This window comes from Rissa tridactyla, chromosome 3 (genome assembly GCF_028500815.1).
Source record: "Rissa tridactyla isolate bRisTri1 chromosome 3, bRisTri1.patW.cur.20221130, whole genome shotgun sequence".
Taxonomy (NCBI): domain Eukaryota; kingdom Metazoa; phylum Chordata; class Aves; order Charadriiformes; family Laridae; genus Rissa; species Rissa tridactyla.
The window spans coordinates 79,023,361-79,048,755 of record NC_071468.1 but is presented as its reverse complement, the minus strand read 5'-3'; the positions used below and the strand labels follow the sequence as shown (position 1 = coordinate 79,048,755).

The following is a 25,395-nucleotide window of genomic DNA, read 5'->3' as shown; positions in this document are numbered from 1 at the left end:
TAAGCTGGTATGTCTCAAAGCGTGTAAAAATAAAATTCAAGAACCACTTGGAAAAAAACTTCATGATCACAGTGAAAACAATTATCAGATTAAGAATTCAATTATTTCCATTTATCTTGTAAATGGGATAAAACTAAATGATTCCAAATGATTCTCCAAACACCATTCTGAAATTACATTAACACAATCTATATTAATATTATCACATTTTGAGAATACTACACTCTTAAATAAAATAATAGAAATAAAACCAAAGTTTACCAAAAACAGCTGAGTAAACTAAGCCTTCAACATCTAATAAACAATACATTAAACAAGAAATAAACAGAAATCATAAGATGGGATGTGCATCAGTGGTAAATGAATCCAATGGGAAAAAAAAAAATCATTAATGAGAAGGAAAGAGGTAGGCTTAACTTAAAAAGGGACAGGGACATCAACCAAACTTACTTCCTGTTCATGAGATGTCTGATAAATGAATGCATGCTTTGTGAAATTCATCTCTTTAACGTCTATCTTCCTAACAACATCATATACTTTTCTGACCTTGAACACCTGACTTCTTGGAGTTTTATTTCCATTGTAGCCCATGTCATTTCCATTACTGGGAGAGGATGGGCCAATGCGAAAGACATGGCAAAATATCCTCACGATCCTTAAGAGACTCTTCATTTGAGCTTCATAATTACTTGACAAGCTGGGGGAAAAAATGGAATATTTAAGTTTCTTTTCCTAGATGAAACAATTTAGTATATTAAGGAATAAACAATCTAATGGTAGGCCCTAAGAAACATACTTGAAAAAAAACCCTAAGCTTTAAACCCTAATGAATTTTAATTTTTCTTTCCTGTACCAGCCCCAAGCATCAAACATAAGCACTGTATTTTTATTAATACATACTCAAAATTTTAGTTAGAAGTGAAATAAGAAGAATCTTGCACAATAAGAAGAATCTTGCAAATACTTCATTTCTTTCTACAACCATGCACACTTCTTATGAACCACTGGTAAGATATTCAACTTACTACAGTAAGGATTTCGGTTTATGAAGTAAGGTTATCGATGCATGAAACAAATTGGGATACTCAGTTGAAAATGTTTTTCAATCCAGAAAAGACAGGATCCAAAGGTAAAAGTGTACTGAATAAACACATATGCTGCCACATCGCATCCTCACCTAGCTACTATCCTAAATGCCCACTCTCTCAATTAGACAATGGATCAGGATGGTAATTTTGGCACTGTTTCAATTCAAGAGAGGCATGATCTAAAAGATACTATGTAAAAGCACCAGTATGCTTTTTATTTACATGATTAATATACTTAAAGTTTTATGCCTTCTTAACTGAACTGGCCAACACTGAACTCCGTACCAATACAGTGTAGAATCTGACATATTCGTGAGTTCATGCACAAGCAGAAATTTCTCCATCAAATTCAACTTAGTTTTCTTTCCTTAAACTCCAAGCAGTAAGAATTCTTCTATCTTGAACACATAAAAACTGCAAGAAATTGAAACTTTTTCTAATGAAGTCTACTCACTTATAAATATTACACAAGTGAGTACATATTCAATTCTATCCTTAAAGTACCTGCAACTTGCTTTTTAACTATAAGATCAGTATACACCAGAAAACTGACACCTTAGAGGATGCTGTAAACCTCTGATGCAATTACTAATCTATTAATTCACAAATCTGAAACATAGCTAGTTTAACATCATAGTACCTTTATCATGACTTCACTCTCCCTATGGTATAGCTAAAAGCAAAAGCCTTATTTGTTTACAGCACCATATTTTAATGACTGCCAGTGAGGTGTTTATTTAAAAAAGCCACACACTAAGAATTCTACCAAACTGACAAACAAAATACGACTATCTTGTCACAATTTAGACTTCAAACAGATTAAATTTTCAATAAATCTAAATTAAGAAAAGAATACAAAAAGTAGACCATGCAAGAGTAGGAATGTTAAGTCTTCAGGTAATGAGAATTCCCGGACTGGCAGGCTGTAATTATATTCCCAGAAGCTCTGGTCACATTCAGAAATAAGCATTTAGAAAAATCTTTGCTTGTATACCAAAAGAATCTACGAATACAAGAAGCTAACTCAAGAAGCTAATTTAAGTATTGGAAAAAAACCATTTCAATTGAGGTTTACCATCCCTCAGCAGCAGTGTTTTCCTGGTGAAATTTCAGTTTAAATTTCCTGGTCTCCAGGAAGAGGACTTACATAAACAGGAAAAAATTTAAAGTGCTCTTAACAGTTTACTGAAGCTTTTACTAGCATATTTGTGAATATTCATCTAGGCCAAATCTGCACCAGCAAGACCAAATCATGTCATGCTACAATTATTTCTTGGAAAGAGGAAATACATGATGGAGGTAATGCTAACTGAACAGGCTCCTTGCTGGTGCTCGAGGCAGAAGTCCTCAGGCAGAAGCTTGGTGGCACTCCTGGCTACCTGCTAGAAGCATTACAAAAAACAACTTAAGACACTTTCAAACTAAACAACCAACAAACCCAACAGCAATGGGCTGTGGGACAGCACCCAGGAAACTAACAGTGGTAATACTGGTTCAGCCATGCAAGAGTATCGTTATTGGAGGTTTTAATGTACAGAGGGCATTTTACATAGTGTTTGTTGGAAGGAGGAGGGAGCGGAAAGAGGCCCAAGCTCAGAGTTCTATATTTACCAAGTACTACCTTCATCCTCCTTACATTAATAATAAAGCAACTGGTAAATACTTAGTTGGAATACAGATTGAGGCCTCTGACAGGGAACAGAATTGGAGAGAACAGACACACAGTTTTTGTGAAACTGTTTCTTGTAATAGAAAAAGAAAATAATTCCATTTCCCTTGTGACACATTACAAAGTACCAAAGAGAAGTGGAGCAGCAAGAGTCCGCAGGACACCCTAAGTACAGGCATCTCTGGAAATGCCTGCCCATCTAATGCAATGCAATGCTTCCAACTCGTCTTCAGCCTCCGTTAGTCAACCCACATGCAGCAGTACAGGAGTACATACTGGCTCAAACTCAGAGACAGAACAGGCACATAGGTAGTGTTTCTACAGCCGTACTGAGGAAACATTGCCCAATACAGAGGAGCAATAACAGCAATAAATCAAATCTAAACACACAATAAGTTTAATTTACCTCTGAAGATACTGAAATAGAAATAAATACTGCCTCATACGATCTAATCCAGCTACCACAACTTCTGACAACATCCCCATACAAAGCAAGTTTGAAACTCTTTCCTGAAGAATTGTTTTACACTATTACAGTTTATTTGTGGGAGATCTATTGGCTCTAATGAACTCTGGAGACAAAAGGAATGCATTACAAGTTAAGCTGATTACACACTGAAGCCCAGCAACAGCTAAAGTTCTTCAAAAAGTTATCTTTGCAGTAACAAAATGTCATTAATACGTCTATGCGCTTTAACCCCAAACATTTGAAGGGTTTAAGTCTTTTATGCTCATTCACCGAGGCGAACACTCACCAGAACAACATTACGATGAACAAAGTCATGAATTTCCTGGCATTGTCTAGGAGTTCTGACCTGCTATCTACAAGCTCCATACAACTTTAACATGACTGATGGGGGGGGGAAACCCCACCTAAAACTAAGTATATATTATTTAGTATCCATTTAACTGATGGACTCCTTATGCCCTGGATGCAGTTGAAAAGAAGCATTCAAAGTCTTATTCCTCTACAACTATGCTGACATACCACCCCAGTTACGGAATACTCTCAAACCTCTCTTTTCCAAAAAGCCAGCCAGAACATGTCAGTAAGGAACTTCCACTCGCACTTTCAGGCTCTTGACCTCCTTCAGAAAAGATTTTCTTGGCTTCTAGTAAAGCATAAAGGTCAGAGCAAATTCAGCTAGCTATTGAAAACGCTAACATCTTAGTGGTATTCCAACAGATTACCAATGAGGCATTTTGCAAACGCCCTCAAACAAATGCCACAGAAATTAGGAAAGTGTACTAGGAAAGTTATGCTTGCCTATTTTATGTGTTTCCCCAAGTAACCGCTCCTTGTGCTGCTGAGACAGCACACTGGTAGGTGAAATTTTTGGTCTCATATATTAGTAGGTATGGAAGGAAATCAGAGCCTGAAGTAACGGAAATAACTTCTGTTTGAAGTAACAGAAGTCTCCTCAAACATACAAAGAAAGCATGCAGAAAGCAAAGATATGGAAGAGAAGAAAAGAGGAGAGAGGGGAAAAAAAGGAATTATTGGTAGTTGGCTAAAAAGCTTCCCCCTTCCTAGAGCTGATATAGCCAAACTAACCGAACAAAAAATATACTTCTCTGCAACTCAAGCTTCTAGGCACCAGCAGCTATACAAGGACACCAACTTTCTCTCTTGAAGTCCTCATGAATGCACTGACCCAAACAGGCACTGTCAGACAGAATCAGATTTGAGATCCATCTACTCCAACATGTGCCCAGCATCAGACAGTCTAGATTATTAAAACTATTCGGTAGCACTAACTACCAAGTGGCTTATCAACTTACTCATGATCCTCTCACACTTACCTAAGCAGTTTGTGACCATTTGTTGTAGCAACTTCAGCAAGACTTGTGAGAATTTTAAGATACTGGCTTTCACTCTGCTGAGACAAGTGTTCCAGAACTTGCCGCAACTGATACGTTAAAACAAAAGAAATTGCACAGTGTCATGGAGTGTTAGATCAACGTTTAATTTAGAACATTATCACCCAAGCATTAATATCCAGCAATACTAATGTATGTCTATATTATCCAACATGTAATCTAACTTCAGTTAACATTTCATTATAATTTACAAAGATTACTGAAAAGATATACATTCTAATCTCAATGTATGTACTACAGGATATGTAATACTATAGAATGCTATGAACACTGAATGCTTAACCATGTGTTATTAATTCATAAGAACAACTTATTTTCATCTGAAAAGTGAGTGGGATACACTTTCAACTTCTGAAAGCTAAGAGCATATTTTGAGTTTCATAATTCATAATTTACCTGTCTCCCCAATTCACTCCTCCATTAGTTTATGACACAGTGTAAATGAACCCTGGATCCTAGAGTCTGCTCTCACAACCTTCATTTTTGCTAAAGATACTGAACATCCTTCCTTGCATAAGAAGTCATATCCTGCTAATCAATAATTGTTATGATCACCCTCTTCTCAAAATTGCCCTTTTTTTTTTTTTTGGCTAATACAATCACTTGGCTCACAAAGACTAGATGCTGCAAATGCCCAGACATGCCCTGCCTTCAGCTCCTTTGTTCTACACTTTTCTCTAGCCTAGACTTTTTTTTTTTTGCAGATGCATTAACTCTTCAGTGGCACTGCTCTTCATACATTCCTATCGTATCCTCATTTACTCTCTTCTCTCTCATTTTCAGAAAGTTCGGTAATCTTTCTCACAGAATTGTAGAAAGGTGGAATGAAAAGGAATCTCACAAAGGTAATCTAGTCCAACACTCTGCCCCAAGGCAGGAGCACTTGTATCTGTGATCCAAACTGGCTTGCCCAATTTGCCTGTCTGGTTTTTAGATGTCTTCTACTCTGGAAGCCCTGCAGATTCCCTAAGTGATCTCTTAGAATCCCTCACTCTCCTTGACCACGTGAAAGCTTTTCCTGAGGGTTCAGTTGAATCTGTAGCTACAAATGTGTAAGGCAATATCTTTCTGCCCGCAGTCTGTTGATAAGTTTTCCCGTTTGACACATTCAAAATGTGAGTCCCGACTTCGAACAAGCATCCTAGTCTCTTCGTATCACTTCCAAATCATATGAACTGGTCATTATCCAAGACTTTGGGCAGACCAGCTCAGACTTGGCCATAGAAAACCATACTGAAAATATGCTTCCATTTTGGCTATGAAGCTTAAATATACCAGGTATTATCTAATACATTTTGCATATAGAATCATAGGGTTGGAAGGGACCTCTGGAGATCATCTAGTCCAACCCCCCCCCCGCCAGAGCAGGGTCACCCAGAGCAGAGTGCACAGGAACGCGTCCAGGCGGGTTTTGAATGTCTCCAGAGATGGAGACTCCACCACCTCTCTGGGCAGCCTGTGCCAGTGCTCTGCCACCCTCAAGGTAAAGAAGTTCCTCCTCATGTTTAGGTGGAACTTCCTATGCTCAACTTTGTGCCCGTTACCTCTTGTCCTGTTGCTGGGCACCACTGAAAAGAGCCTGACCCCATCCTCCTGACACCCACCCTTTAAGTATTTATTATTTATTATATCCTCTCAGTCAGTTCTTAAGTTTTGCACACACCTCCACCATTACTCAGACAGACAAAACATTTATTTTTGTTGTTTATTGTCTTCAACTCTACAATACACAATAGTATGCTTTGCTATTTACCTTCCTGTAGGTCTTTTTTATTCCATGGTTTTAGACCTTTAATTTTCTCTTTTATTTGAAAACATCTACACCATCTCCCCATGTTTCTAATATACACTTTGAGAATTCTCTCTTTGTAAAACTCAACCCTGTCTCAGAAATTTAAACACTTATAAATCCTCAGTCTTTCAGTGGAAGTAATGGGATTACAGAGAACAATAAAAACTTCAAAAATCTAGCAAATCAAGTTCAGTGAAGCGGCAGCCAACACCTTACCAAATCTATTCTTTTTTTTTTTTTTAAAATGTACAGTCTGTAAGATTGTTTGCAGTTATTTTCAAGCAAACAATATATTAAAAAGCAACAGCTAGCTAGATTTGGAAGGGAAAAAAGCACCCCATGCTTCCTTCCCCCTACACAAGAAACAAAAATTCTTTTCCTTACTTTTTCTTTGCTTTAGATTGCACTACCCCACAATAATAAAAGAAACAAGGTACAGAAGAACCACTGAAAAAGGAACAGAATATGTTCATCTACAGCAATAATAACCAAATGAAATTGCAGCTGCAATCTTTCACACTCTAATTGTACAAAGCAACTTCATACAGATAAGTGCTCATACTCCGAATGTTCAAGTTCATTCTAGGTGGTCCAAGCCTCAAGACACATCCTAGAATAGATATCTGCAGATAACCACTAAATGAAGGAAAATAGGCCCCATTACACAAAGTAATTGTATACATAGAATGCTCTACCAGCAGCATTGTATTGAAGTTTGCAACAAGTCTGCTCTTCCAGTTCTTACACTGTCTAGATCACTTTGGCAAATATGCAAAGTTAGAACACTAAATTAAAATAGATCCTATATTTAATCCCAAATTCTTGTGTTTAAAACTATGTGAAGACTGTATATTTTCCACGGGGGAAAGAAAAGTACAGAGTGGTCAATGACTGTGGCACTGACAGTCAGCTGCTCGTAGCGTCTTCTAATTAGGACACTCATATTAAGCATTAAGCAATCAGGTCTCCACAACACAGATAGATAACTATAAAACACATAATACTGTATTACCATGTTTTCCCGTAGATCTTCATTCTGTGTCATTTGAATTATTGTCTGGAAAAGTCGAGGATGATATTGTATTAAGACTTCACAGGTCTCCCCATACCCACCCTAAAAAGCAACAGTTCAAAAAACATTTTAATTAAAAGAAACATTAAAATTGTGCTTCATACCATTATAGGCATTAAACCTACTGAGGATTACAAATATATTTTTTTAATGGAGAAATGCAATCCTAAAATAAACTGAAATTCAATAGTGTATCAAGGTTATCAGGAGACGATGAAATCAAATTCTTTCAGTATATCAGCTCACATACATCTGCTCTTTCTTCTTTTTTTCAAACACTTTCCTATTTACATTTGAACACTTCCCCCAACAATTTACCAGAGATTAAAAACAGTGCAATATTTAGCTTCTCTTCCCATCGCTGATGGATGACACTTGTCTACCTAATTACACCCAGAATCTAATTCTTCAAATGAATTATTTTCCTAAAGGTTCATAAGGCACAAATCTGACTTGATAAAGAAAGAAATAGGACAAACTCATGAAAGGCTCATTTAACTTTAAAATTAATACACAAGTATGATTCCACTTGTGCCTTAGATCGACAACTCAGACTAACTTCACAACCTTTTGAGAAAAATGTTTTTTTGGAAAGAGTAGAACTTGAATTTTTGGTTTATTTGTATCAACTCTTATTAATCACAGTTTCATTTTAAGCAGGCACCTAACACATCAAATGTTACATTGGCAAGATGACCGTGTAATGTATTAAATGCTGCAACTCCACAGGCTCCTTCTCTTTGCATGACAGTTCGCTACTTCCTTCAGTGGTAACAGATCCATTAAACAGATTCACGTAATTGTTCCAGGTGACAAGAACTTAAGTATTGAAACTGAAACCACCCAGAATTTGCAAGGATTAAGGAGAGTCAGTTCTTCAAAATCAAGGTAATACCATGTTGACAAGAACTACATAATTCTATGATATCAATCTTCAAAAAATGCGTATCTACTCTGAAAAGCAGACCTGTAAGGAAACAATAAAACCCTTGATGTAAAACAAAGGAAATGCTTTGTTTTATCCTTTTTCACTTAGTATCATAAGCTTGTGAACTAGATGATCTTGAACACAAGATCATCACTACAAAACAGCAAACACCAGGTGTCACTTCTCACACTTAAAAAAAGTTGACAGAATTTTTATGTATACAGTGCCCTAGAGATCAGAAAACTGGAGACTGAAGCAGACATTTGAAACGCAAACCATAAAAAAAAAAAAAAGAACAGTACCATTAAGTGAAGACTGGTATACTTTCTTACAGGTCTGTGGCTACAGGAAGCATCAAAATTGAATAGGCTTCACGTGGTTTTACGGTAACAAAATAACTGAGATTATTTTAAATCCGTTAGTACAGAACACAGTTTGAACATGTCGACTTTATACGGCCAAACTAATCACACGCACCAGGGTACCATGATGTCCACTAAGTGCAGTAGACATTATTTTTTCAGTCTCCAGTTCATAGTTTTTCAGTCTGCTGATTACTAGCAAAGGTTCAAAAGCTTCCATTCATTCATTATGTGTTATTGACACACTGACCTTAAACTGATCCTACAGAAAAACATGCAAGTGTACACAAATCAAGAAAAGACATCTTAGCAAGCAGAACAAACAATATTTGGTATCAAGCAAGACTGTGGTTTTGCATAGCAGTTGAAAATGCTTAAGACTTTTGTTCCTTGTTCACCATCCAGATATAGTATTTGGAATACCTTTGAAGAATAAGCGTCAGCACCATGTCAGTTTTGTTTGGGTTTTTTTTTAGTAATAACTCTTCAAGCGAAATCATTCCTTTCTGCATGCCTTTACCTCTTACTTGTTAACAGTTAAGCACTTAAACAGAGATCAAGGATTCCCAAACTTTCTAGTCAAATGGAGTTCTGCAAACTCTTTGTTTCTTATGCGCTCCAATCTTGCAAAGTCTGTAATGGGATCTCACTGACATCTTTAAAAACTTTTGCAATGGGTACAAACTTGGAACCTGACAAAAAATTATTTGTAATTTAATTGAAAAAAAATATTTTTGCATTTCTGTTTTGTCAGGACTACTATCTTTCATAGGCCTTAAAACTAAAAACATAATACTGATCTATCACTTACAGCCAACACTGTAGTAAGTGACAGAAGTTCACTGAAAGTGCATTGCTTATTCCATACCTGTACACAGAGATCCAGTGGAGTAATACCATTTTTGTCTGGTAAATATTTGGCTCCTCTCATCAAAAGAATTTGTGCAGTATCTCTCTGACCATGGCTATTCAAAGGAAGAGAAGAAAGAGTTAATTATGCTCCACTATGAGTGATAAATCTGACTTTAGTGCATCTAACAAACAAAACAAACATAAGCTAGGAGAGAACACATAGTTAAGGTATGAAACTAAGCAGAAATGCAGGATGAAAAATAATACCACTTATATTCTACTACTACCTTTCAAGGCCACTGCAGAAGCACAGCATAGAATTAGGTATGGCCTATTTATTAAGCCAGTGTCACCCTCATCATTCAGAAATAATTCATCTTAGCCTAGACTCATAAATTATTTATACCCCTAAATACCTAGAGCATATCCTTTCCAGAACCCTTTTTTCCTGAAGAAAATGAGAAACTGGGCACCAGTGATTAGATGTTGACTCCATTAAAAACACATTGAAAGACTAGTTGACTATCACCTTCACCAATATTTAGTGCATATACTGACCAATGTCAATACAAAAAGTATCTAAAGGGTGAAATTAAAGACTGATAAAAAGTAAGGTTAAGGATACAAGTTTTTCAAGAAAGTTTTAGATCACAGGCTAGTTTGCAGTGCACCCCTTACACAAATGAGTATCTCCTGTCCTGGAACACACCAAGGCTGCCTGCACTAACAGTTCAACAGCAACAATTAACAGCTAAAGGGCAACAGGTAGCTTCACTGGTCAATAGTTCCCAACTGAGTTCTCCTCGTGACAGCCCATCCAGATCTGGAGCCCTCAGTACAAGAAGGGCATGGACCTGTTGGAGCAGGTCCAGAGGAGGGCCACGAGGATGATCAAAGGGCTGGAGCACCTCTCCTATGAAAACAGGCTGAGAGAGAGTTGGGGTTGTTCAGCCTGGAGAAGAGGAGGCTCTGGGGAGACCTTATAGCAGCATTTCATTACCTAAAGGAGGCCTACAAGGAAGGTGGCGAGGGGCTGTTTGCAAGGGCATGTAGCAATAGGACGAGGGGCAATGGTTTTAAACCAGAGCAGGGTAGGTTTAGATTAGACATGAGGAAGAAGTTCTTTACAATGAGGGTGGTGAGACACTGGAACAGGTTGCCCAGAGAGGTGGTGGAGGCCCCATCCCTGGAGACATTCAAGGCCAGGCCTGATGCGGCTCTGAGCAACCTGATCTAGTTGAAGACGTCCCTGCCAAAGGGGCAGGGACCAGATGACCTTTAAAGGTCCCTTCCAACCCAACACATTTTGTGATTCTATGTCCTTTCAGCCCAGGAAACCAACAGGTTAATCTAGTATAGCAGACTTTGCCCCAGTACAAAGAGTCAGCTACCAGGTCTCTGAAAGGAGCTAAGACTCAAGGGCCTATTGAAGCGCCTCTTCACTGTAATTCTCTAGACTAAGTGGACAACTCAACACCTTGAAAAAACAGGGGTTTCAGAGTCAGACAATACCCTTTCTCCAGCCATCACCAGCCACTGCTACCACATCCTGCTCTCCCTGTCATCAGGGACCGAACCTTTCTTCCTCGGTGGCAGCACCATCAACTGGCACTTCTGAGATGTTAACTTTCACTACGCACTCCTTCCTACTGCTCCAATTGTTCATTTCTGAAAGAACATCACTGCTGTACTTGCAACACATTCCTTTCTCATAGAAAGCCTCCAAGCTAAGGCAAGTTGCTTCCTTCTTTTAAAATGGATACCAATGCCAGTCTCGAAATCAAGCACCAAGGCATTCAATTAGCGAGCAACTATTTATGCTCCACTTCCCTTCTTCTCAACTGCGAAGAGTCAGTATATACTGAACTCCAGAGACTAGGGCTCCCACAACATAATTCTTGGCAGGCCACCAGGTCAGTTCATTTCTTCTTCTGTTTATATCAACATTCAATCATAGGTGAACTATTTAACTAAAGCACAGGGATTATAAAATTGTAAATGTTCTAACAAATATCAGAAATAGTCCAATTAAAACAAAAGATTGTTAACCATATGCAATTAGTTTTGAAATGAAAGTAAACTGTGAAGAAAACAGAACTGATCAAAGCAACAATATAATTTCAATCCAACATTAAGGCATGTATCTCCGAATCACAGAATACTAGGTTGGGAGGGACCTCAAGAATTTTCTGGCCCAACCTTTCTTGGCAAAAGTATGGTCTAGAAAAGATAGGCCAGCACCCCGTACAGCTGAATCTTAAACGTGTCCAGTGTCAGGGAATCCACTACTTCCCCAAGGAGAGTATTCCAATGGCTGTTTTTTCTCACTGTGAAAAATTTTCCTTTTGTGTCCAATCGGAATCTCCCCAGGAGTAACTTGTACCCATTACCCCTCACCTTTTCCATGTGACTCTTTGTAAAAAGGGAGTCTCCATCTTCTTTGTAGCCACCCTTTAAATACTGGACCATGGTGATAAGGTCTCCCCTAAGCCTTCTTTTCTCAAGGCTGAACAAATACAGTTCTCTCAGGCTTTCCTTATATGACAGGCTTCCCAGTCCTTTCCCACCCACCGCACTGACCACTTGTCTAGACCATAACACATCAGTTTCTCTAGGAAGACTGTGGGGTTCTCTCTAGGAAAACTCTAGGCTGTGAGGAACCATATTGAAAGCCTTGGAGGAATTCACGTAGACAGTGTCCATCACTCGCTCCACATCAACCAAGCAGGTTACTTTGTCATAGAAGACGATCAGGTTTGTCAAGCACGATTTGCCTTTGGTGAGTCCATGCTGGCTTTTCCCAATCACATGCTTCATTTGACTTGTGACAGCCCTTAGGAGGATTCGTTCCATAACTTTCCCAGGGACTGAAGTAAGACTGACAGGCCTATAGTTTCCTGGATCCTCCTTTAAGCCCTTCTTGTAGATGGAGATGACATTAGCCTTCTTCCAGTTTTCTGGGGCACCCCCCAATCTCCACAACTTCTCAAAGATCATGGAAAGCAGCCTCGCAATGATATCAGCCAGCTCTCTAAATACCCTCAGGTGGATAACATCAGAGTCCATGTATTTGTAGGGGTCAAGCTCCTGTAACATCTTGTTCACATGCCAACTCTTCCGTCATTGACAGTGGGTCTGTGTTTGCATCAACCTGGATTTTTGTTTCCAAGTCCTGGGGCCCAACCTCTACTCCTACCTCTACTGAATATACGCATATTTCATGTACACTGTAATACCATAATGGACATTAGAAAATAGTCAACCTTGCCTTATAAAAGGCTGCATTTTTAGAAACAAACATTTTTAGTAATCACTAGCTTAATTACTTTACTTCTCAACATAGGAGGTTGTCTCACAAAAGAAAAAAAAAATTAATTTAGATGGTATCTAAAAAGTGACATGAAAGTGATCTGCCTGGCAGACCTGGGAAGGAAGAGGCACGAATGTTATCATTACTTAACCATCCCCAAGAGCTTAGAAAAGAGAAAAATATTACTGAAAAGAATCTAAGTAACTAGATCTCATTTTTTCAGAAAAAAGTTCAGCAGTCATTGATTTATGACTCGTGCTAGAGCATGCACAGCCATGTGTTTAACATGTCTGTTAGAAAAAGGTATAGAAGCCTACAGTGCTAAAGTAAGTATTTAGATGAGACACTAAACTACACTCAAACACAAGGCAAGACTGAATATCGGTCCTATTTTTTGTGCTTTCTAATCGTTGTTATTGCAGAAGAAAAAAAAAAATCCATTTCCCTTTTAGCACAGTACTCAAAAGTGAAAGATATATACCTGCAAGCAAAATAGAGTGGAGTTGCGCCTGACACATTCGGCCTGTTTATATCTGCACCGCTGTCCAGCAAACACTGCACCGTCTAGAAGAGAAGAAAATACCAGCATGAGAAAGAGAGCAACAGAAAAGTCTATTGGCTTGCATCTATTAATGTCAGGCACTTCTAATTACACTGAACGATTTAATTTTCGGTAATGAATCCCAAAACCAAAATTCCTAAGCACTACATGGAAAATCATGGCTGACAGAGCTCATAAAGCTTCCTTTGAACTTCCCATTTTAATAACAATGCTTTTCTTGAACTTCAGCTAATTCCAAAGACCCCTGGAACTACAAGCCATTTAAAAAGGAAAACACCACCTTTTAGAGAAGTAAAACTCAAGTTAGTGACAGCCATAAACAGCCTTATCACAAAGCTGAAGTTTCACACACACACTAAATAGAAGAAATAAGTAAATTCTAAAATATGAAAATATTGAGCGGACTCTCAAATGAATTTTGCTATATTCCAATCATATAGAGTAGATAAGTCTATAGACAACAGTTTTGCAGAATTTGGTCTTCCAAAGTTGAGCTCTGACAATGACAACAGAAAGAATCTGGATAGAAAGATTATTTTTTTTTTTAAACAGTAAATAGTGACAGAGACAATCTGTGTAATTCAAGATCACTATCATGGCTGTAATGCTGTTCAAGTAAAGCATCCAGATCTGTACTCTTGAGAGTGAATAGTCAGCCTGAATGCAAGGCTAGGCCTAAAAATTATTCACACAGATCAATAAATGAAGAGTCTATGTGAACCTGTTTACTTCTAATGTTAAATATCTAACTGATCCAACTCTGTGTTCATTTTTTATTTACAGTAAATTAAAATCATTTCAGATTTCAAAAGCTCATAACAGCTGGTACAATTACGAATCAAACACATTGTAAAAAATAAGAACATTTTCAAATGTTTAACATTACATCAAAACCTGCAATCAACAAGGCAATAACAGTATTACAGAACAGCTGAATAGTATACAGTAAGTCACTTAAACTCCCACAAACACTAAAATCAATCATCTCCACAAGAATAAATTAGTTATTCCCATGGAAGTGTATGCAGTCAATACTAAGACAAACAATAGAGTTCTTCACACTTCTAACCATTACCATGTGCATGACTAGCCTGAAGTTTATAAAAACACACACACAACACCACCGAGGCATTATCCAATTCTTTACAAATCCAACGTGTTAATAAAATTTAGAGACTTACTGTCTTGTGCCCGTTTTGACAAGCTACGTGAAGGGCTGTCTGTCCCATCGCATCTTCAACATCTACATTACTGACATGCTGAACAAGATCATGAAGCAATTCTGTTCGTCCATTGACAGCCAACCAGTGAATCTAAGTACAAAATGATGATATAGGTTTCCTTTAGCAACGATTTAAGTATTTCATAAATATAATTTTAAACCTGACTATACTATTGTCAACATTTTCACAAAAAGCTTTGAATAATATTATCATATGCTTAGGTACTCTGATCACATCTTTTGATTTTTAAGGGCACCCAACACAGCTGTTTTGTGTATTTACATGGAAGATGGCAGAAGCTTAAGAAATGAGAGTCTTCAAATTCTTCATTAAGAGCATCATGAGAATCAATAGCACTTACTGCAGTCAAGCCTTCATTATTACAAATGTTGACATCTGCACTGTATTCCAGCAGCTTGCTCATACATTTCTTCTGACTATAAACAAAAGAATACATTAAAACCCAGTCAGGGAAAATCATTTACAACAACCAAGTGTCTTCTTAGAACTCCATTCACTCTAATTCATCATAGTACAAAGCACAGCAGTCTTTTTTTCTTTATATGGGGTATGGTACTGAGCATGTGAACAAGAGAAGTGATCATCAGTAGCACCAGAGACTCATACAGTGCAAGCGCAGCATATAACAGCACAGGGCTAAAAGCAGAGTTGTATGGCTGAATGTTTTTGTGGAAAGTGTAGAAGTACTTAACGACCACTCTAACAGCTTCAGCTCAGCATGACCTATGCTCTCAAGACAAGAAGCCAGAGTTCAGCTAATGGAAATCCATGAAGTTCATCATCATTTGTACGCTCCAGTGAACACATTTACAGTACACCACTAAATCATTATTTAATGAGAAACTCACTGTAACACTATGTAAATCTTTGGCAAGTAGAATAACTGCCTTAATGAAAGTAGGGGGTTTTCCTACTTAATGTTTTGTTTGGTCTTTTAACACTCTCTAATGCTGTAAGTGCTTTACCTTAAGAGTTTATCCTTACTTTTCCTTTTTATTTGGTCCCCATCACACCTTTCTCATGCCTCCTTCCACATAACTGTCTCCTGTGTGTATTTCTGCATTTCATCACGTACCATTTGGCTGATTCTTTCTCCCTTCTTCTGCAAATACTCCTCCCACATGCCTAAAGCCTACTAAACACTACCTCCTCCTCATTTGAAGTACCAGTAATGATACAGTATAGTTACTGTAACACATACATGCTCTAAAAGGAAAAAGACAACATTATCATGTACAATTCAAGAAACCGAATTCAATTCAAATTGAATATATTTCAATTCAATTTGAATTCTTGAATACGATTCAAGAAATAAGATCTTAAAAGATCTTAAAAAGGTGCTGGCTCACTGTTTTCTTCCCACATGCCCCAATATCGTGCAGACAAGCTTTGCATTTCTTTCCTTGTAGTAAAAATTTCCTTGGAGACACCATGTGAGAAAAATCTGAAATCTCTGAACCCTTCCAAACCATCCAGTGTCCCCTCTGAAATCTCTTCTTACTCAGCTAACTGGAGGGTGAATGCATTCCTTGTTCAATCACTGTTCTAAGAATCAGTAAGCTCCTGCTTAACAGAAAACACTAAAATGACTGGCACTGAAATTGACACTTCAGACATAACTTTCTATTTATATAAAATTATTTTCTGAATATTCAAAGTATAGATTTTAACCTCCACGTTTCCTGCAAGTGTGCCATCCTTATTTGCAAATGGGAAAACCAAGGCATTTTGTTTGAACTATGCAAAAATATTACAGAACATGTCAGCTCAAGCGCATTGCACACAAAACTTTTTTAAGTTTTAAAAACTTTTTTCTTACCCATTCCTTGCTGCTAAATGGAGAGGTGTGCATCCTGAAATATCCTGATAGTTTGGATTTGCTCCTTTTTTTAATAATAGAACAAGGCATTCAACTGATCCACAGCTAAGAACAAAGTAAGGAAAGGAAAAACTGTAACAAGGATATTTACAAATCAGATCTAAACTGACAAATACAACAGCAATACTATGTACAGATTACGTTCAGTAGAAAAATCTTAACACAAAACTGTTTTTACACCCTCATAGTTCAAGTTACACAAACATTAAGGAAAGACACTTAAATGAAGTGAGAACTGACCGATCATAACTTGTACTAATGAATAGGTGTTAGCCTTCTACATGATTTTAGCGACTTTAAAAACCCAACAGTGAATCTTTAAGACTGACAATTGTTTAAAATGTAAACTGTTTAAAATGTTTTTCTTACCATTTCCTCTCACCTCTCTCATCTATAATCTATTCACCGGACTGAATTTTCCATTAAATAACAATTTCAATATAATCTTTTTTGTTACGCTTCAGTGTCTGGAAGTTACATTTAAAAATTTAAATGTCAGAAAAATTCTAAAACTCTTATAAGCATTTTTGTGCTGTTTGGTTTGAATCTGTAACTCCCTTTTACTTTTCATAAAATAACGGCTCTTCAGGATAATCAATGTCACCAAGAACACAGAAACTTTGTTATATGTTTATCTTACTCCCGAACTCTTCAAAAGGAAGAGCTGATTGGGAGGATAAACATATAGTATTTTTTTATCTATCACAACCAGCTTGTCCGTTGTTGCTACTCTTCCCAATGACAGAACTTATACACAACAATCCAAAAAAACTGAAGACTAGCTGTACAGTAAGTTGCAAAAAAAGCATCTTGGCAACCTCTTAATGACACAACAACTAGCCAAGATAAAAAAGAATTCGGAAACTAACTGTAACACAATTTCTTGGGGTTTATGATCAATAAACACAGCTTTTCAAAGATACTTCTAAGATGCATGCTGAAAGTTTGTTAGCTATTTTTTCTTTACGTACTTTCTTAAGTAAATTTTACATAAGCAGTATGTAATTCTGAAATGGAATGTTTGGGAAACAGATATTGCTAAAGCAGTCTGCTTAGAAAGCTGGAACTTCTACCTTAATTGTGCCTAAATACCTGCTATTTATAAGCACTACTACTATTATTTCTTTTAGTTTATTATTTTAGCAGTTTAAATGTAAGAACTTGCAAGATATTTAAAATGGGACCCAAATAGAGAGCATTCATTCATTAGTCTAAAGTTTAGTTCCTCGAAAGGCCATTTCAAAAATTATCTGGTTCATTTCTATTAAGGTTATGCTAAGTGGCAGTTTCTTGGCAATATAAATTTATCCCCATTGAAGAGCTACATAAATAATAAATAAGCTAGATCACAGATTTGAAATTTGCATTTAAGTCCTTTAGACAGTATACAAAAATTTATTAGGAGTGGCCAAGTTATACTCCCTCCAGTTATGGTCACATAAAGTACTTTGGTCCAGCTGCTTCCCAATGAACATCCAAGCGCTTCCCTCTGTTTTAGAATACTTCAAAAAAAAAGCAGCACCTGCAGACAGTGTACCTCTAAATCTACAAAGGCAAGAGTAATCCAAGATACACATAATGGCTACATTTCTTCACAGACTGAGATTTCACAGAAAGGAAAAAAAGTATCCACCAAGACTTCCTTCACTAGAATTTGAAAAGCCATTTGATATCATGTGTAAAATCTGTCCTATCAATGAGGCAGGCACACTGCTAAAAGAACAAACAAAATACAAAAAGGAAGTGTAAAAATAGTATCTTAACTGATACTACAGAGTTTTCCAGCTTACATTGGTGCCTTAGATTTGTGGTAATACTTTCATTGTTAACTTCTGGACTGGACTCAAGTAAGTCTTACTTTGCTGCAATATGAAGCAAACTTCTCTTCACACGTCCAAATGCATAATTCACATCAAATTTTGAATTTGATAGCAGCTCTGAGACAGACCTTCAAACAGAAATATAATTTTAATTAAAAAATAGTTCACAATAACGAAGCAAAGTATATACTGTAACTTGTACACAATACTCTATTTCTTACTTGGTCACTATTTATTTTCCCGCCAACTAATTTCTGAACAAGAGACCCAAGAGCTTTCAAGCATCTGCATATTAACAGCACTTCCACTTCTTACTTGTATAAAAAATATTAATTGTGACACTGGGCAATGGTTTCAAATGTAAACTAGTAAGAATTAGGCCAAAGGGCGAAATCACTTCTTTACAAACATGGAAGACAAGCATATTAATAGCTTTGGTTTGAAAAACAATAAATTCCCATTTTCCTCTTTATCTCAACACAGATACCATAACCAGATATACAGCAGCTTTCCCAAATATAGGCAAAGTTTAGAAGGAAGATTGGTATGTGAAATCATTGTGATGAAGAAGGACATGTGATATGCCAATGGGATAAGAAATTTAAATAGGACCCTTCAAGCCCTAATGGATTAGTAAAGATGAAATAATAGTTAAGATAAAATATTTCAAAATAGCAAACTGCAAGTGAACTGGTGATTTCAATCTCCAGTAATGAGCTGATCACATGATTTAAAACCTTTGCACACAATCTCAACAAGGTATTATGCAGCAGAACAAATGTTTATCCTGATTAGATAAATAGTTTACAGCTTCAGTAAGAGTTAGTACCTGCTTGCCTACAAAACTCAGCAGAAGGTAGCACCACTTAGCTGGCCCCCAGGTCCCAACCACTTTGAGGACGACTGGGTAAGAGAAACAGCTGCTCAGCTGAGGAATCCCAGAAGTATCAATCTCATTGTCCAACTCTTATTCCGTGTCTTTCTAAGACATCTAATGATACTAAGAACTTCTATGTCATCAATAAATACACGCTCAGAGCTACAAACAATGCTGCTGTTCTTTTCCTACAACAAATTTCTCTGTGTGCATCAACAGAAGAAATCCCAACTCCAGTCTATTGCATAAAATAAAACAGGTTTCTCTGGTAAGAATATGCTGGGATGCATGCAGTCAGTGACTAACTTCAGCTACAGAAGGTATCTCAGCAATCCAGCAGCAGAACTCCTAAGAGTGCTCTAGCAGCTACAACTCCAGCAAATATGCTGTTTTTTCAGACCTGAAAAAAAAAAAAAAGGATGTTTAAAGAAGCTCTTACCTGTGCTGGTCAGCCATAACCATCGGCATTAGTGTATAGACAGCAGTTTCATTATCTGCGAAGAGATTAAATTACTCCATTATCATAAAGAAATCTTTTATGTAAAATAAATTAATCTAGCAACACTTTAACTTTTAAAGCATCCATTGTTCAATAGATCATTCTTTTTACACGGGTTACATGTACCTGAAGTTTCATTATAAAGAAAAACCCACCATACTTAGAAGAGGTAATTAACAGGATTATAACACATGAAATTTCAATGTGGCTTTTTTTTTTCTTTTATAAAGTAATAATTACAGAATTTTCAATGGAGCATCATTTTTTTTAAAAATGACAATTCTGTTAAGTATTTAAGAATTCTGCATTAACAAAAAAAAAAGTAAATAGCTTATTTTAAAAATAAGGAAATTTCCTGTCTTTTGAGGTGACTTCCATAGTCCTTCCATAGTCCATGAGTTTATAAAAGTGATTTCCCTAAACTAAGTTGCTCCATAACCACTCATCTTTGCCTCTAAACTTGAATACTTGAATGCAATAAATTTCATTTTAATCTCTAATCCGTTTCGTATTCCACGTTTGAAGGCAATGAAAAACAGCCAGAACACAAAGATCTAAGTCAATGGTGGGAACAGACTGACATTCGGCTATACAGACTCTTGTCAGTACTATTGCTGTACGTACCAACACACTGTACAGCTATGATGTGCCTGTTTGGTCACTTACAAACTTTCCGGAGTAAAATATTACTTTTCAAGGATGAATTTGACAAAACCTAAAAGGCTTTAATGTATAATAATTATCAATAATATTAATGTACAATAATTAATATTTATTATTGATGTACAGTGATTACATTTTCTAGCTTGAAGCAAACTACCCATTGTTGGGAGTACAATCTCCACAGACTCTTCACGTAGATGCCAGCTTATGACAGGAGAGAATACACTTTCTGAGAACACAGGTATATGGTTCCAGGATATGGAAATATAGAACTGTTCTCGTAAAACTTTTATTTTAAAATTTTTCCTCACCATCTTAATTGATCCAAATACCAAAAGTTACAAAGCAATCAGAACGGGAAGCATTAAAACAGACTCAAACCACTCTATGATTCTGTAAGTATAGCTTCTCATATCTTTTACGTAACGTGCTTCTATACATCTACTACTTCCACTAAGTAGGCGAGCTGACATATACCAAATATTAAACAAATAATTCTTCAGAATTATCAAGTGGAATCAGAGAAATGCTTATCATGCTGCAGCTATGCTATTTATCATTCTTCTACAGAGGTCCAAGATTAGTGCTGCTACCCACTATTTGAAGTAGTCTGTCTGTAGCTAACAAAACAAAGAAGACATGCTAATCTATTATTACCTTTGGACACTGAAAAAAAGATGTCATATTCAAATCACATTCATTCTGTTATTTATAAAAATAATAAAAAAATACATCTATGTTGCTTACAGTGAACGTATGGTGGAAGAGACAAGCCTCTCAAAACACCAAATGACGTTTCAAAGCTGCAGAGAGTAATTCTAACCATCACCAAGTTCAAGAGTTTGAACTATCTATAGATTGTTCCTTATGGCAGAGCTCTGTGAGCTCTGTGAGCTCCACCTCCAATATGCACCACTAGAATTTGACTGCTGGGGAGGGTGGGGGTAGGCTGGGAGGGAGGGGACACACACAGAGTCCCAGAAATAAAATTAAATGGATGCTAAATAACAATATCAGCTGCAGAAAAGATCTGATCACTTTTTAAAAATGTACCCATGATTAGCTCCCAGTATACACAAATGCAAAAAAAAATTCTTGCTTGAGCTCCGTTCCACAGATCTTTTGGCAGGAAGATAAAGCTCTCCAACTGAAACAAAAAACAGAACTTCAATAACACCAAGCAAATCTAGGCATGACATCCTTATGTATTTCCACAATCATGCCCTATTAAAGAGAAGAGATCAAATAAAAAAAGCTTTAAATATACCAGCACACTTAACTGAAATGTTTAACACTGATCCTAATTAAATTTAACTATATTGCAAGTATAGTGACCTAGAAAAAGACAACAGTTAAATATGAGTGTAGCTGGGCCAAAAAGGTGTTTATGGTATAGTTACAAAGCTAAGCCTTTTGCTATTCTATTAACAGAATCTACAATGTGGAGCATATGCAGATTTTCCCAGAGTTTTTCTGAACAGAAATAATTAAAAGGGTATGGGACTAAGGAGCTTTTGTGCCTATTTTTGGTAAATATTCCCTATTCATAAACAAACTCCTATTGACTTAAAGTAAAAGCACATGACACCAGGGAAAGAAAAAGCATTATATTCTTCATGCACTTACAGAACTTACTTGTTATCTAACATGCTTGCATTTCAAGTCAAAAAAGCATCCACAATGCAGAGTCAGAGCCAACAAAGGGCTAAAACATACAATTTTGGGCTGCAAGACCTAGTTTTTAGGCACTGAGCCTTAACAGTAGAGTCCAGAAATTTGTGTCAAGTTCTTAAGTGCCCAGAAAACACCTGCTGGAAGATACTTCAGAGAAGTGATGGAAAAAAACAATACTATTTCCTATTGGCAAGGTCAGCCCAGGGTATTCACTGGCATTGGACTCAGGTGTTAATGCTTGCTTTAAAAAAAAAATAAAAAAATCACTTAAAATTCATCATCTAGAATCCTGCCTGACAAGGTACAGTTATTATTTTATTTCATAAGAGATATTGGCTTGAATTCAACAGAGATCACAATCTTAAAGAAGTGTCAGCTCATGCATATAATACCCTAATGGCTACAGCACATGAAAGGAAATTAAATACCTGGATTTAGTGTCTTCTTCAGCATAAGGAACTTCAAACAAACATACATCTCCATTTCCTAATACAGTACTATGACTCTTAGTTTAAGGATGGAGAGCTAAACTATATGTCTTTTAAATTAAAGCTATTCAAATGTATGGCAGGGCGTGAATCACAATTCAAGAGGTCAGACACAGCACACTCAAGAAGCCACCAAACCGCATGCCATACTAGACTAGTGGTGGTATTTTCTAAGCTGATCCTGTCAGTACATGTTTGGAGCAAAACACTACAACCCAAACCTGCTTCTCATGAAGAGTTTGGACAGGCCTGCATGAACCTAGGGAACAACCAATATGTAATAATATGTAATAATCTAAGATGTACTCAAAGTGAGATAGCCATTAAATGGAGGTTTTCTTGGAATTTAATTTGAGACTTCAGTGCCTGAAGTTCATTTATCTCCTTACTTCAGTCCAGCTGTGATTTGTTTCATGTAATTCTTAGAGAATACATCAACATTCCTTCTGCAGTACAGGGCAAGAGAAGTACTTGTTCCAGAGGTCACAGGGCTTACACTACCACAGACATAATTACCTCTGAAGTATACGATAATAATGCCCGAGACAGGAATAAAACTGAACTCAAATTCAGACTTAATTTGCCTACACTAGCACTGGAGTAAACTTAAAGCAGCTCCAACTGGAATAGGTTGTGCTAAGCATTATTCATCTTACCATCATCAGTTAGTTAAACTGGTGCTACTACATCGTTTCTGCAAGTCTGAGCTTATGTTAACAGTATTAACAGTGTTAACAGTGTTAGGTCCATTTTCACTGCTGCCGTTCAAGAGCTTACAAGAAGCAGCAAAATCCATCTGAAACTTGTCTGTCCTTTTGTGCAATTTACGAGCAACTGCACTGGCAGACACTGAAACTGCTGACAGATGACAACAAGGAAAGGGTGTAGCAACTCAGCGTAGAGGGAAGTCCATGAGCAGCAGCCAGGAAGTCCAAACAGGGAACGCGGAGAGAAAACAGCATATCACTCCCTTTCCTCCACCACTGGAGATGAAAGCTGGCAGACAGCCAAAGACTCATCCGTAAAAATAAACCCTGAGGAAAGTACAATGACAGCATATAACTCGCAGGAACAGAAACTTTTGCATTCCAAAAACTTTTGCAGGGGTAGTCTTCCCAAAGGCTGGACCTGGCTGGAACACTTAACTACTTGCCATAAGAGCCTCAAGCTATGTTTTCACATCCATCCTGATATCGGGTGGCTGGCACCCATGAGTAGTTTAGAGACAAAAAAATTAGGCTGTAACCGGTGACAGTGACTTACAATATCTTTAAAAAAAAAAAAAAAAAACCACAACCACAAAGATTTGTCATCACTAGCGTGTCACCGAGTAAGCATCTAAGGAAAGGATTGAAAACCGGGTAAAACGAGGGCCCAGCATCCCAGATCACGCCGGGCCCGGGGTCAGCAGCAGCGGGCAGCGGCACCCTGCGCCCTGCCACAGGCACCGCCGGCGAGACACCGGCCGAAGTGAGAGGACGGGGACGCCGTCGCTGTTGTTGTTATCGCCATTAAAACCAAAACAAAAAGCCCCTCGGAGACGGAGAGGGGAAGCCGCCTTCCACTCTCTCGAGTCGCCTCGCCGAGCGGCCCCCAGCTCAGCTCACCCCCACCGGGCTGGGACGGCCGGGCCGAGGAGGCCGCCGCCGCCCTGCCGCCCCTTCTCCTACCTTCCGGCAGCTCCACGGTGCGGGCGCGGCGCAGGGACCTCGTCAGCCGGTTGAGCTGCTCCATGGCTCTCTCCATCCTCGGGGCGCCCAGCCTGCAGCCGCTGACACCCGCCACCGCCTCTCCCCTCAGCCCATGGCGGCGGCGCGCAGGCTGCCCAGGCCGCCGGCGGCCCCAGGTCCGCCGCACATGCTCAGAGGCCGGGACGGCTGCGCGCATGCGCGGAGGGTGTAGCCGGGGCCGGGCCTGGAGGCGGAGGGTGTTCCGCTATCTCACGTTCTTGACAGAGTCGTGGAATGGTTTGGGTTGGAAGGGACCTTAAAGATCATCTAGTTCCAACCCCCCTGCCATGGGCAGGGACACCTTCCAGTAGACCAGGCTGCTCAAAGCCCCATCCAGCCTGGCCTTGAACACTTCCAGGGATGGGGCATCCACAGCTTCCCTGGGCAACCTGTTCCAGTGTCTCACCACCCTCACAGTAAAGAATTTCTTCCTGATATCTAATCTAAATCTCCCCTCTTCCAGTTTGAAGCCGTTACCCCTCACCCTATCACTACATGCCCTTGTAAAAAGTCACCAGCTTTCTTGTAGCCCCCCTTCAGACACTGGAAGGCCACCATAAGGTCTCCCTGGGACAAAAGAAAAGGGTTGGAGGGGATAGATTTTCAAAACCTGTGGAATACAGATATTTTAACATCTGCTTCTTAGAGTTTTTGAAAAAAAAATAAAAAATGACTGCCTTTTGAAACCACCTCCACAGAGTGACCCTGCCAGCGTGGCCTCGGGGCCTGCGTTTCCCAGGGCTACAGGAGGTGATGGCGCCTGGCAAACGCGCCAGAGCAGGATGGGGCACCTGGAATTGCAGCCAGGCTGCACTGTGGACCCGAAAAGCCCCAGGCCGGGGGAAAATGTGTTCTCGCCAGCCAAACTCTCGGAACTTTAAACCTGAGGGGTTACTGAATATGAAGAAGGGAGCACGTAGCAAGGATGAAAAGTGTGATTGACTTTGCTGACACTTTAGAAGAAACACAGGAAAAAGAAGATTTAGGAGCTGTAACTTAAAAAGC

At 38.3% G+C, this 25,395-nt stretch overlaps 1 protein-coding gene across 11 annotated transcripts in view; it reads right to left on the bottom strand.

Annotated features, from left to right (window-relative positions):
- The window catches only part of HACE1 (HECT domain and ankyrin repeat containing E3 ubiquitin protein ligase 1), a 54,200-nt gene extending 29,689 nt beyond the window's left edge, over nucleotides 1-24,511 (bottom strand). For 5 of the 11 annotated variants that reach the window (XR_008465381.1, XM_054195123.1, XM_054195124.1 and 2 more), the window contains exons 1-11: nucleotides 24,331-24,511; nucleotides 19,776-19,830; nucleotides 18,498-18,587; nucleotides 16,580-16,684; nucleotides 15,101-15,176; nucleotides 14,698-14,829; nucleotides 13,436-13,518; nucleotides 9,661-9,757; nucleotides 7,443-7,544; nucleotides 4,561-4,667; nucleotides 451-697 (exon numbers count right to left, since the gene is read on the bottom strand). Coding sequence is in view for 10 of the 11 variants with exons in the window: in XM_054195123.1 (XP_054051098.1) it covers nucleotides 451-697; nucleotides 4,561-4,667; nucleotides 7,443-7,544; nucleotides 9,661-9,757; nucleotides 13,436-13,518; nucleotides 14,698-14,829; nucleotides 15,101-15,176; nucleotides 16,580-16,684; nucleotides 18,498-18,587; nucleotides 19,776-19,830; nucleotides 24,331-24,406 (1,170 nt within the window). In the remaining variant the exon portion in view is untranslated. Of the gene's footprint in view, nucleotides 1-450; nucleotides 698-4,560; nucleotides 4,668-7,442; nucleotides 7,545-9,660; nucleotides 9,758-13,435; nucleotides 13,519-14,697; nucleotides 14,830-15,100; nucleotides 15,177-16,579; nucleotides 16,685-18,429; nucleotides 18,588-19,288; nucleotides 19,737-19,775; nucleotides 19,831-23,316; nucleotides 23,335-24,330 lie in introns of those variants that run through there. The other 6 variants (XM_054195126.1, XM_054195129.1, XM_054195131.1 and 3 more) reach the window with 5 other exon arrangements.
- Between the last annotated feature and the right edge of the window lie 884 nt (nucleotides 24,512-25,395).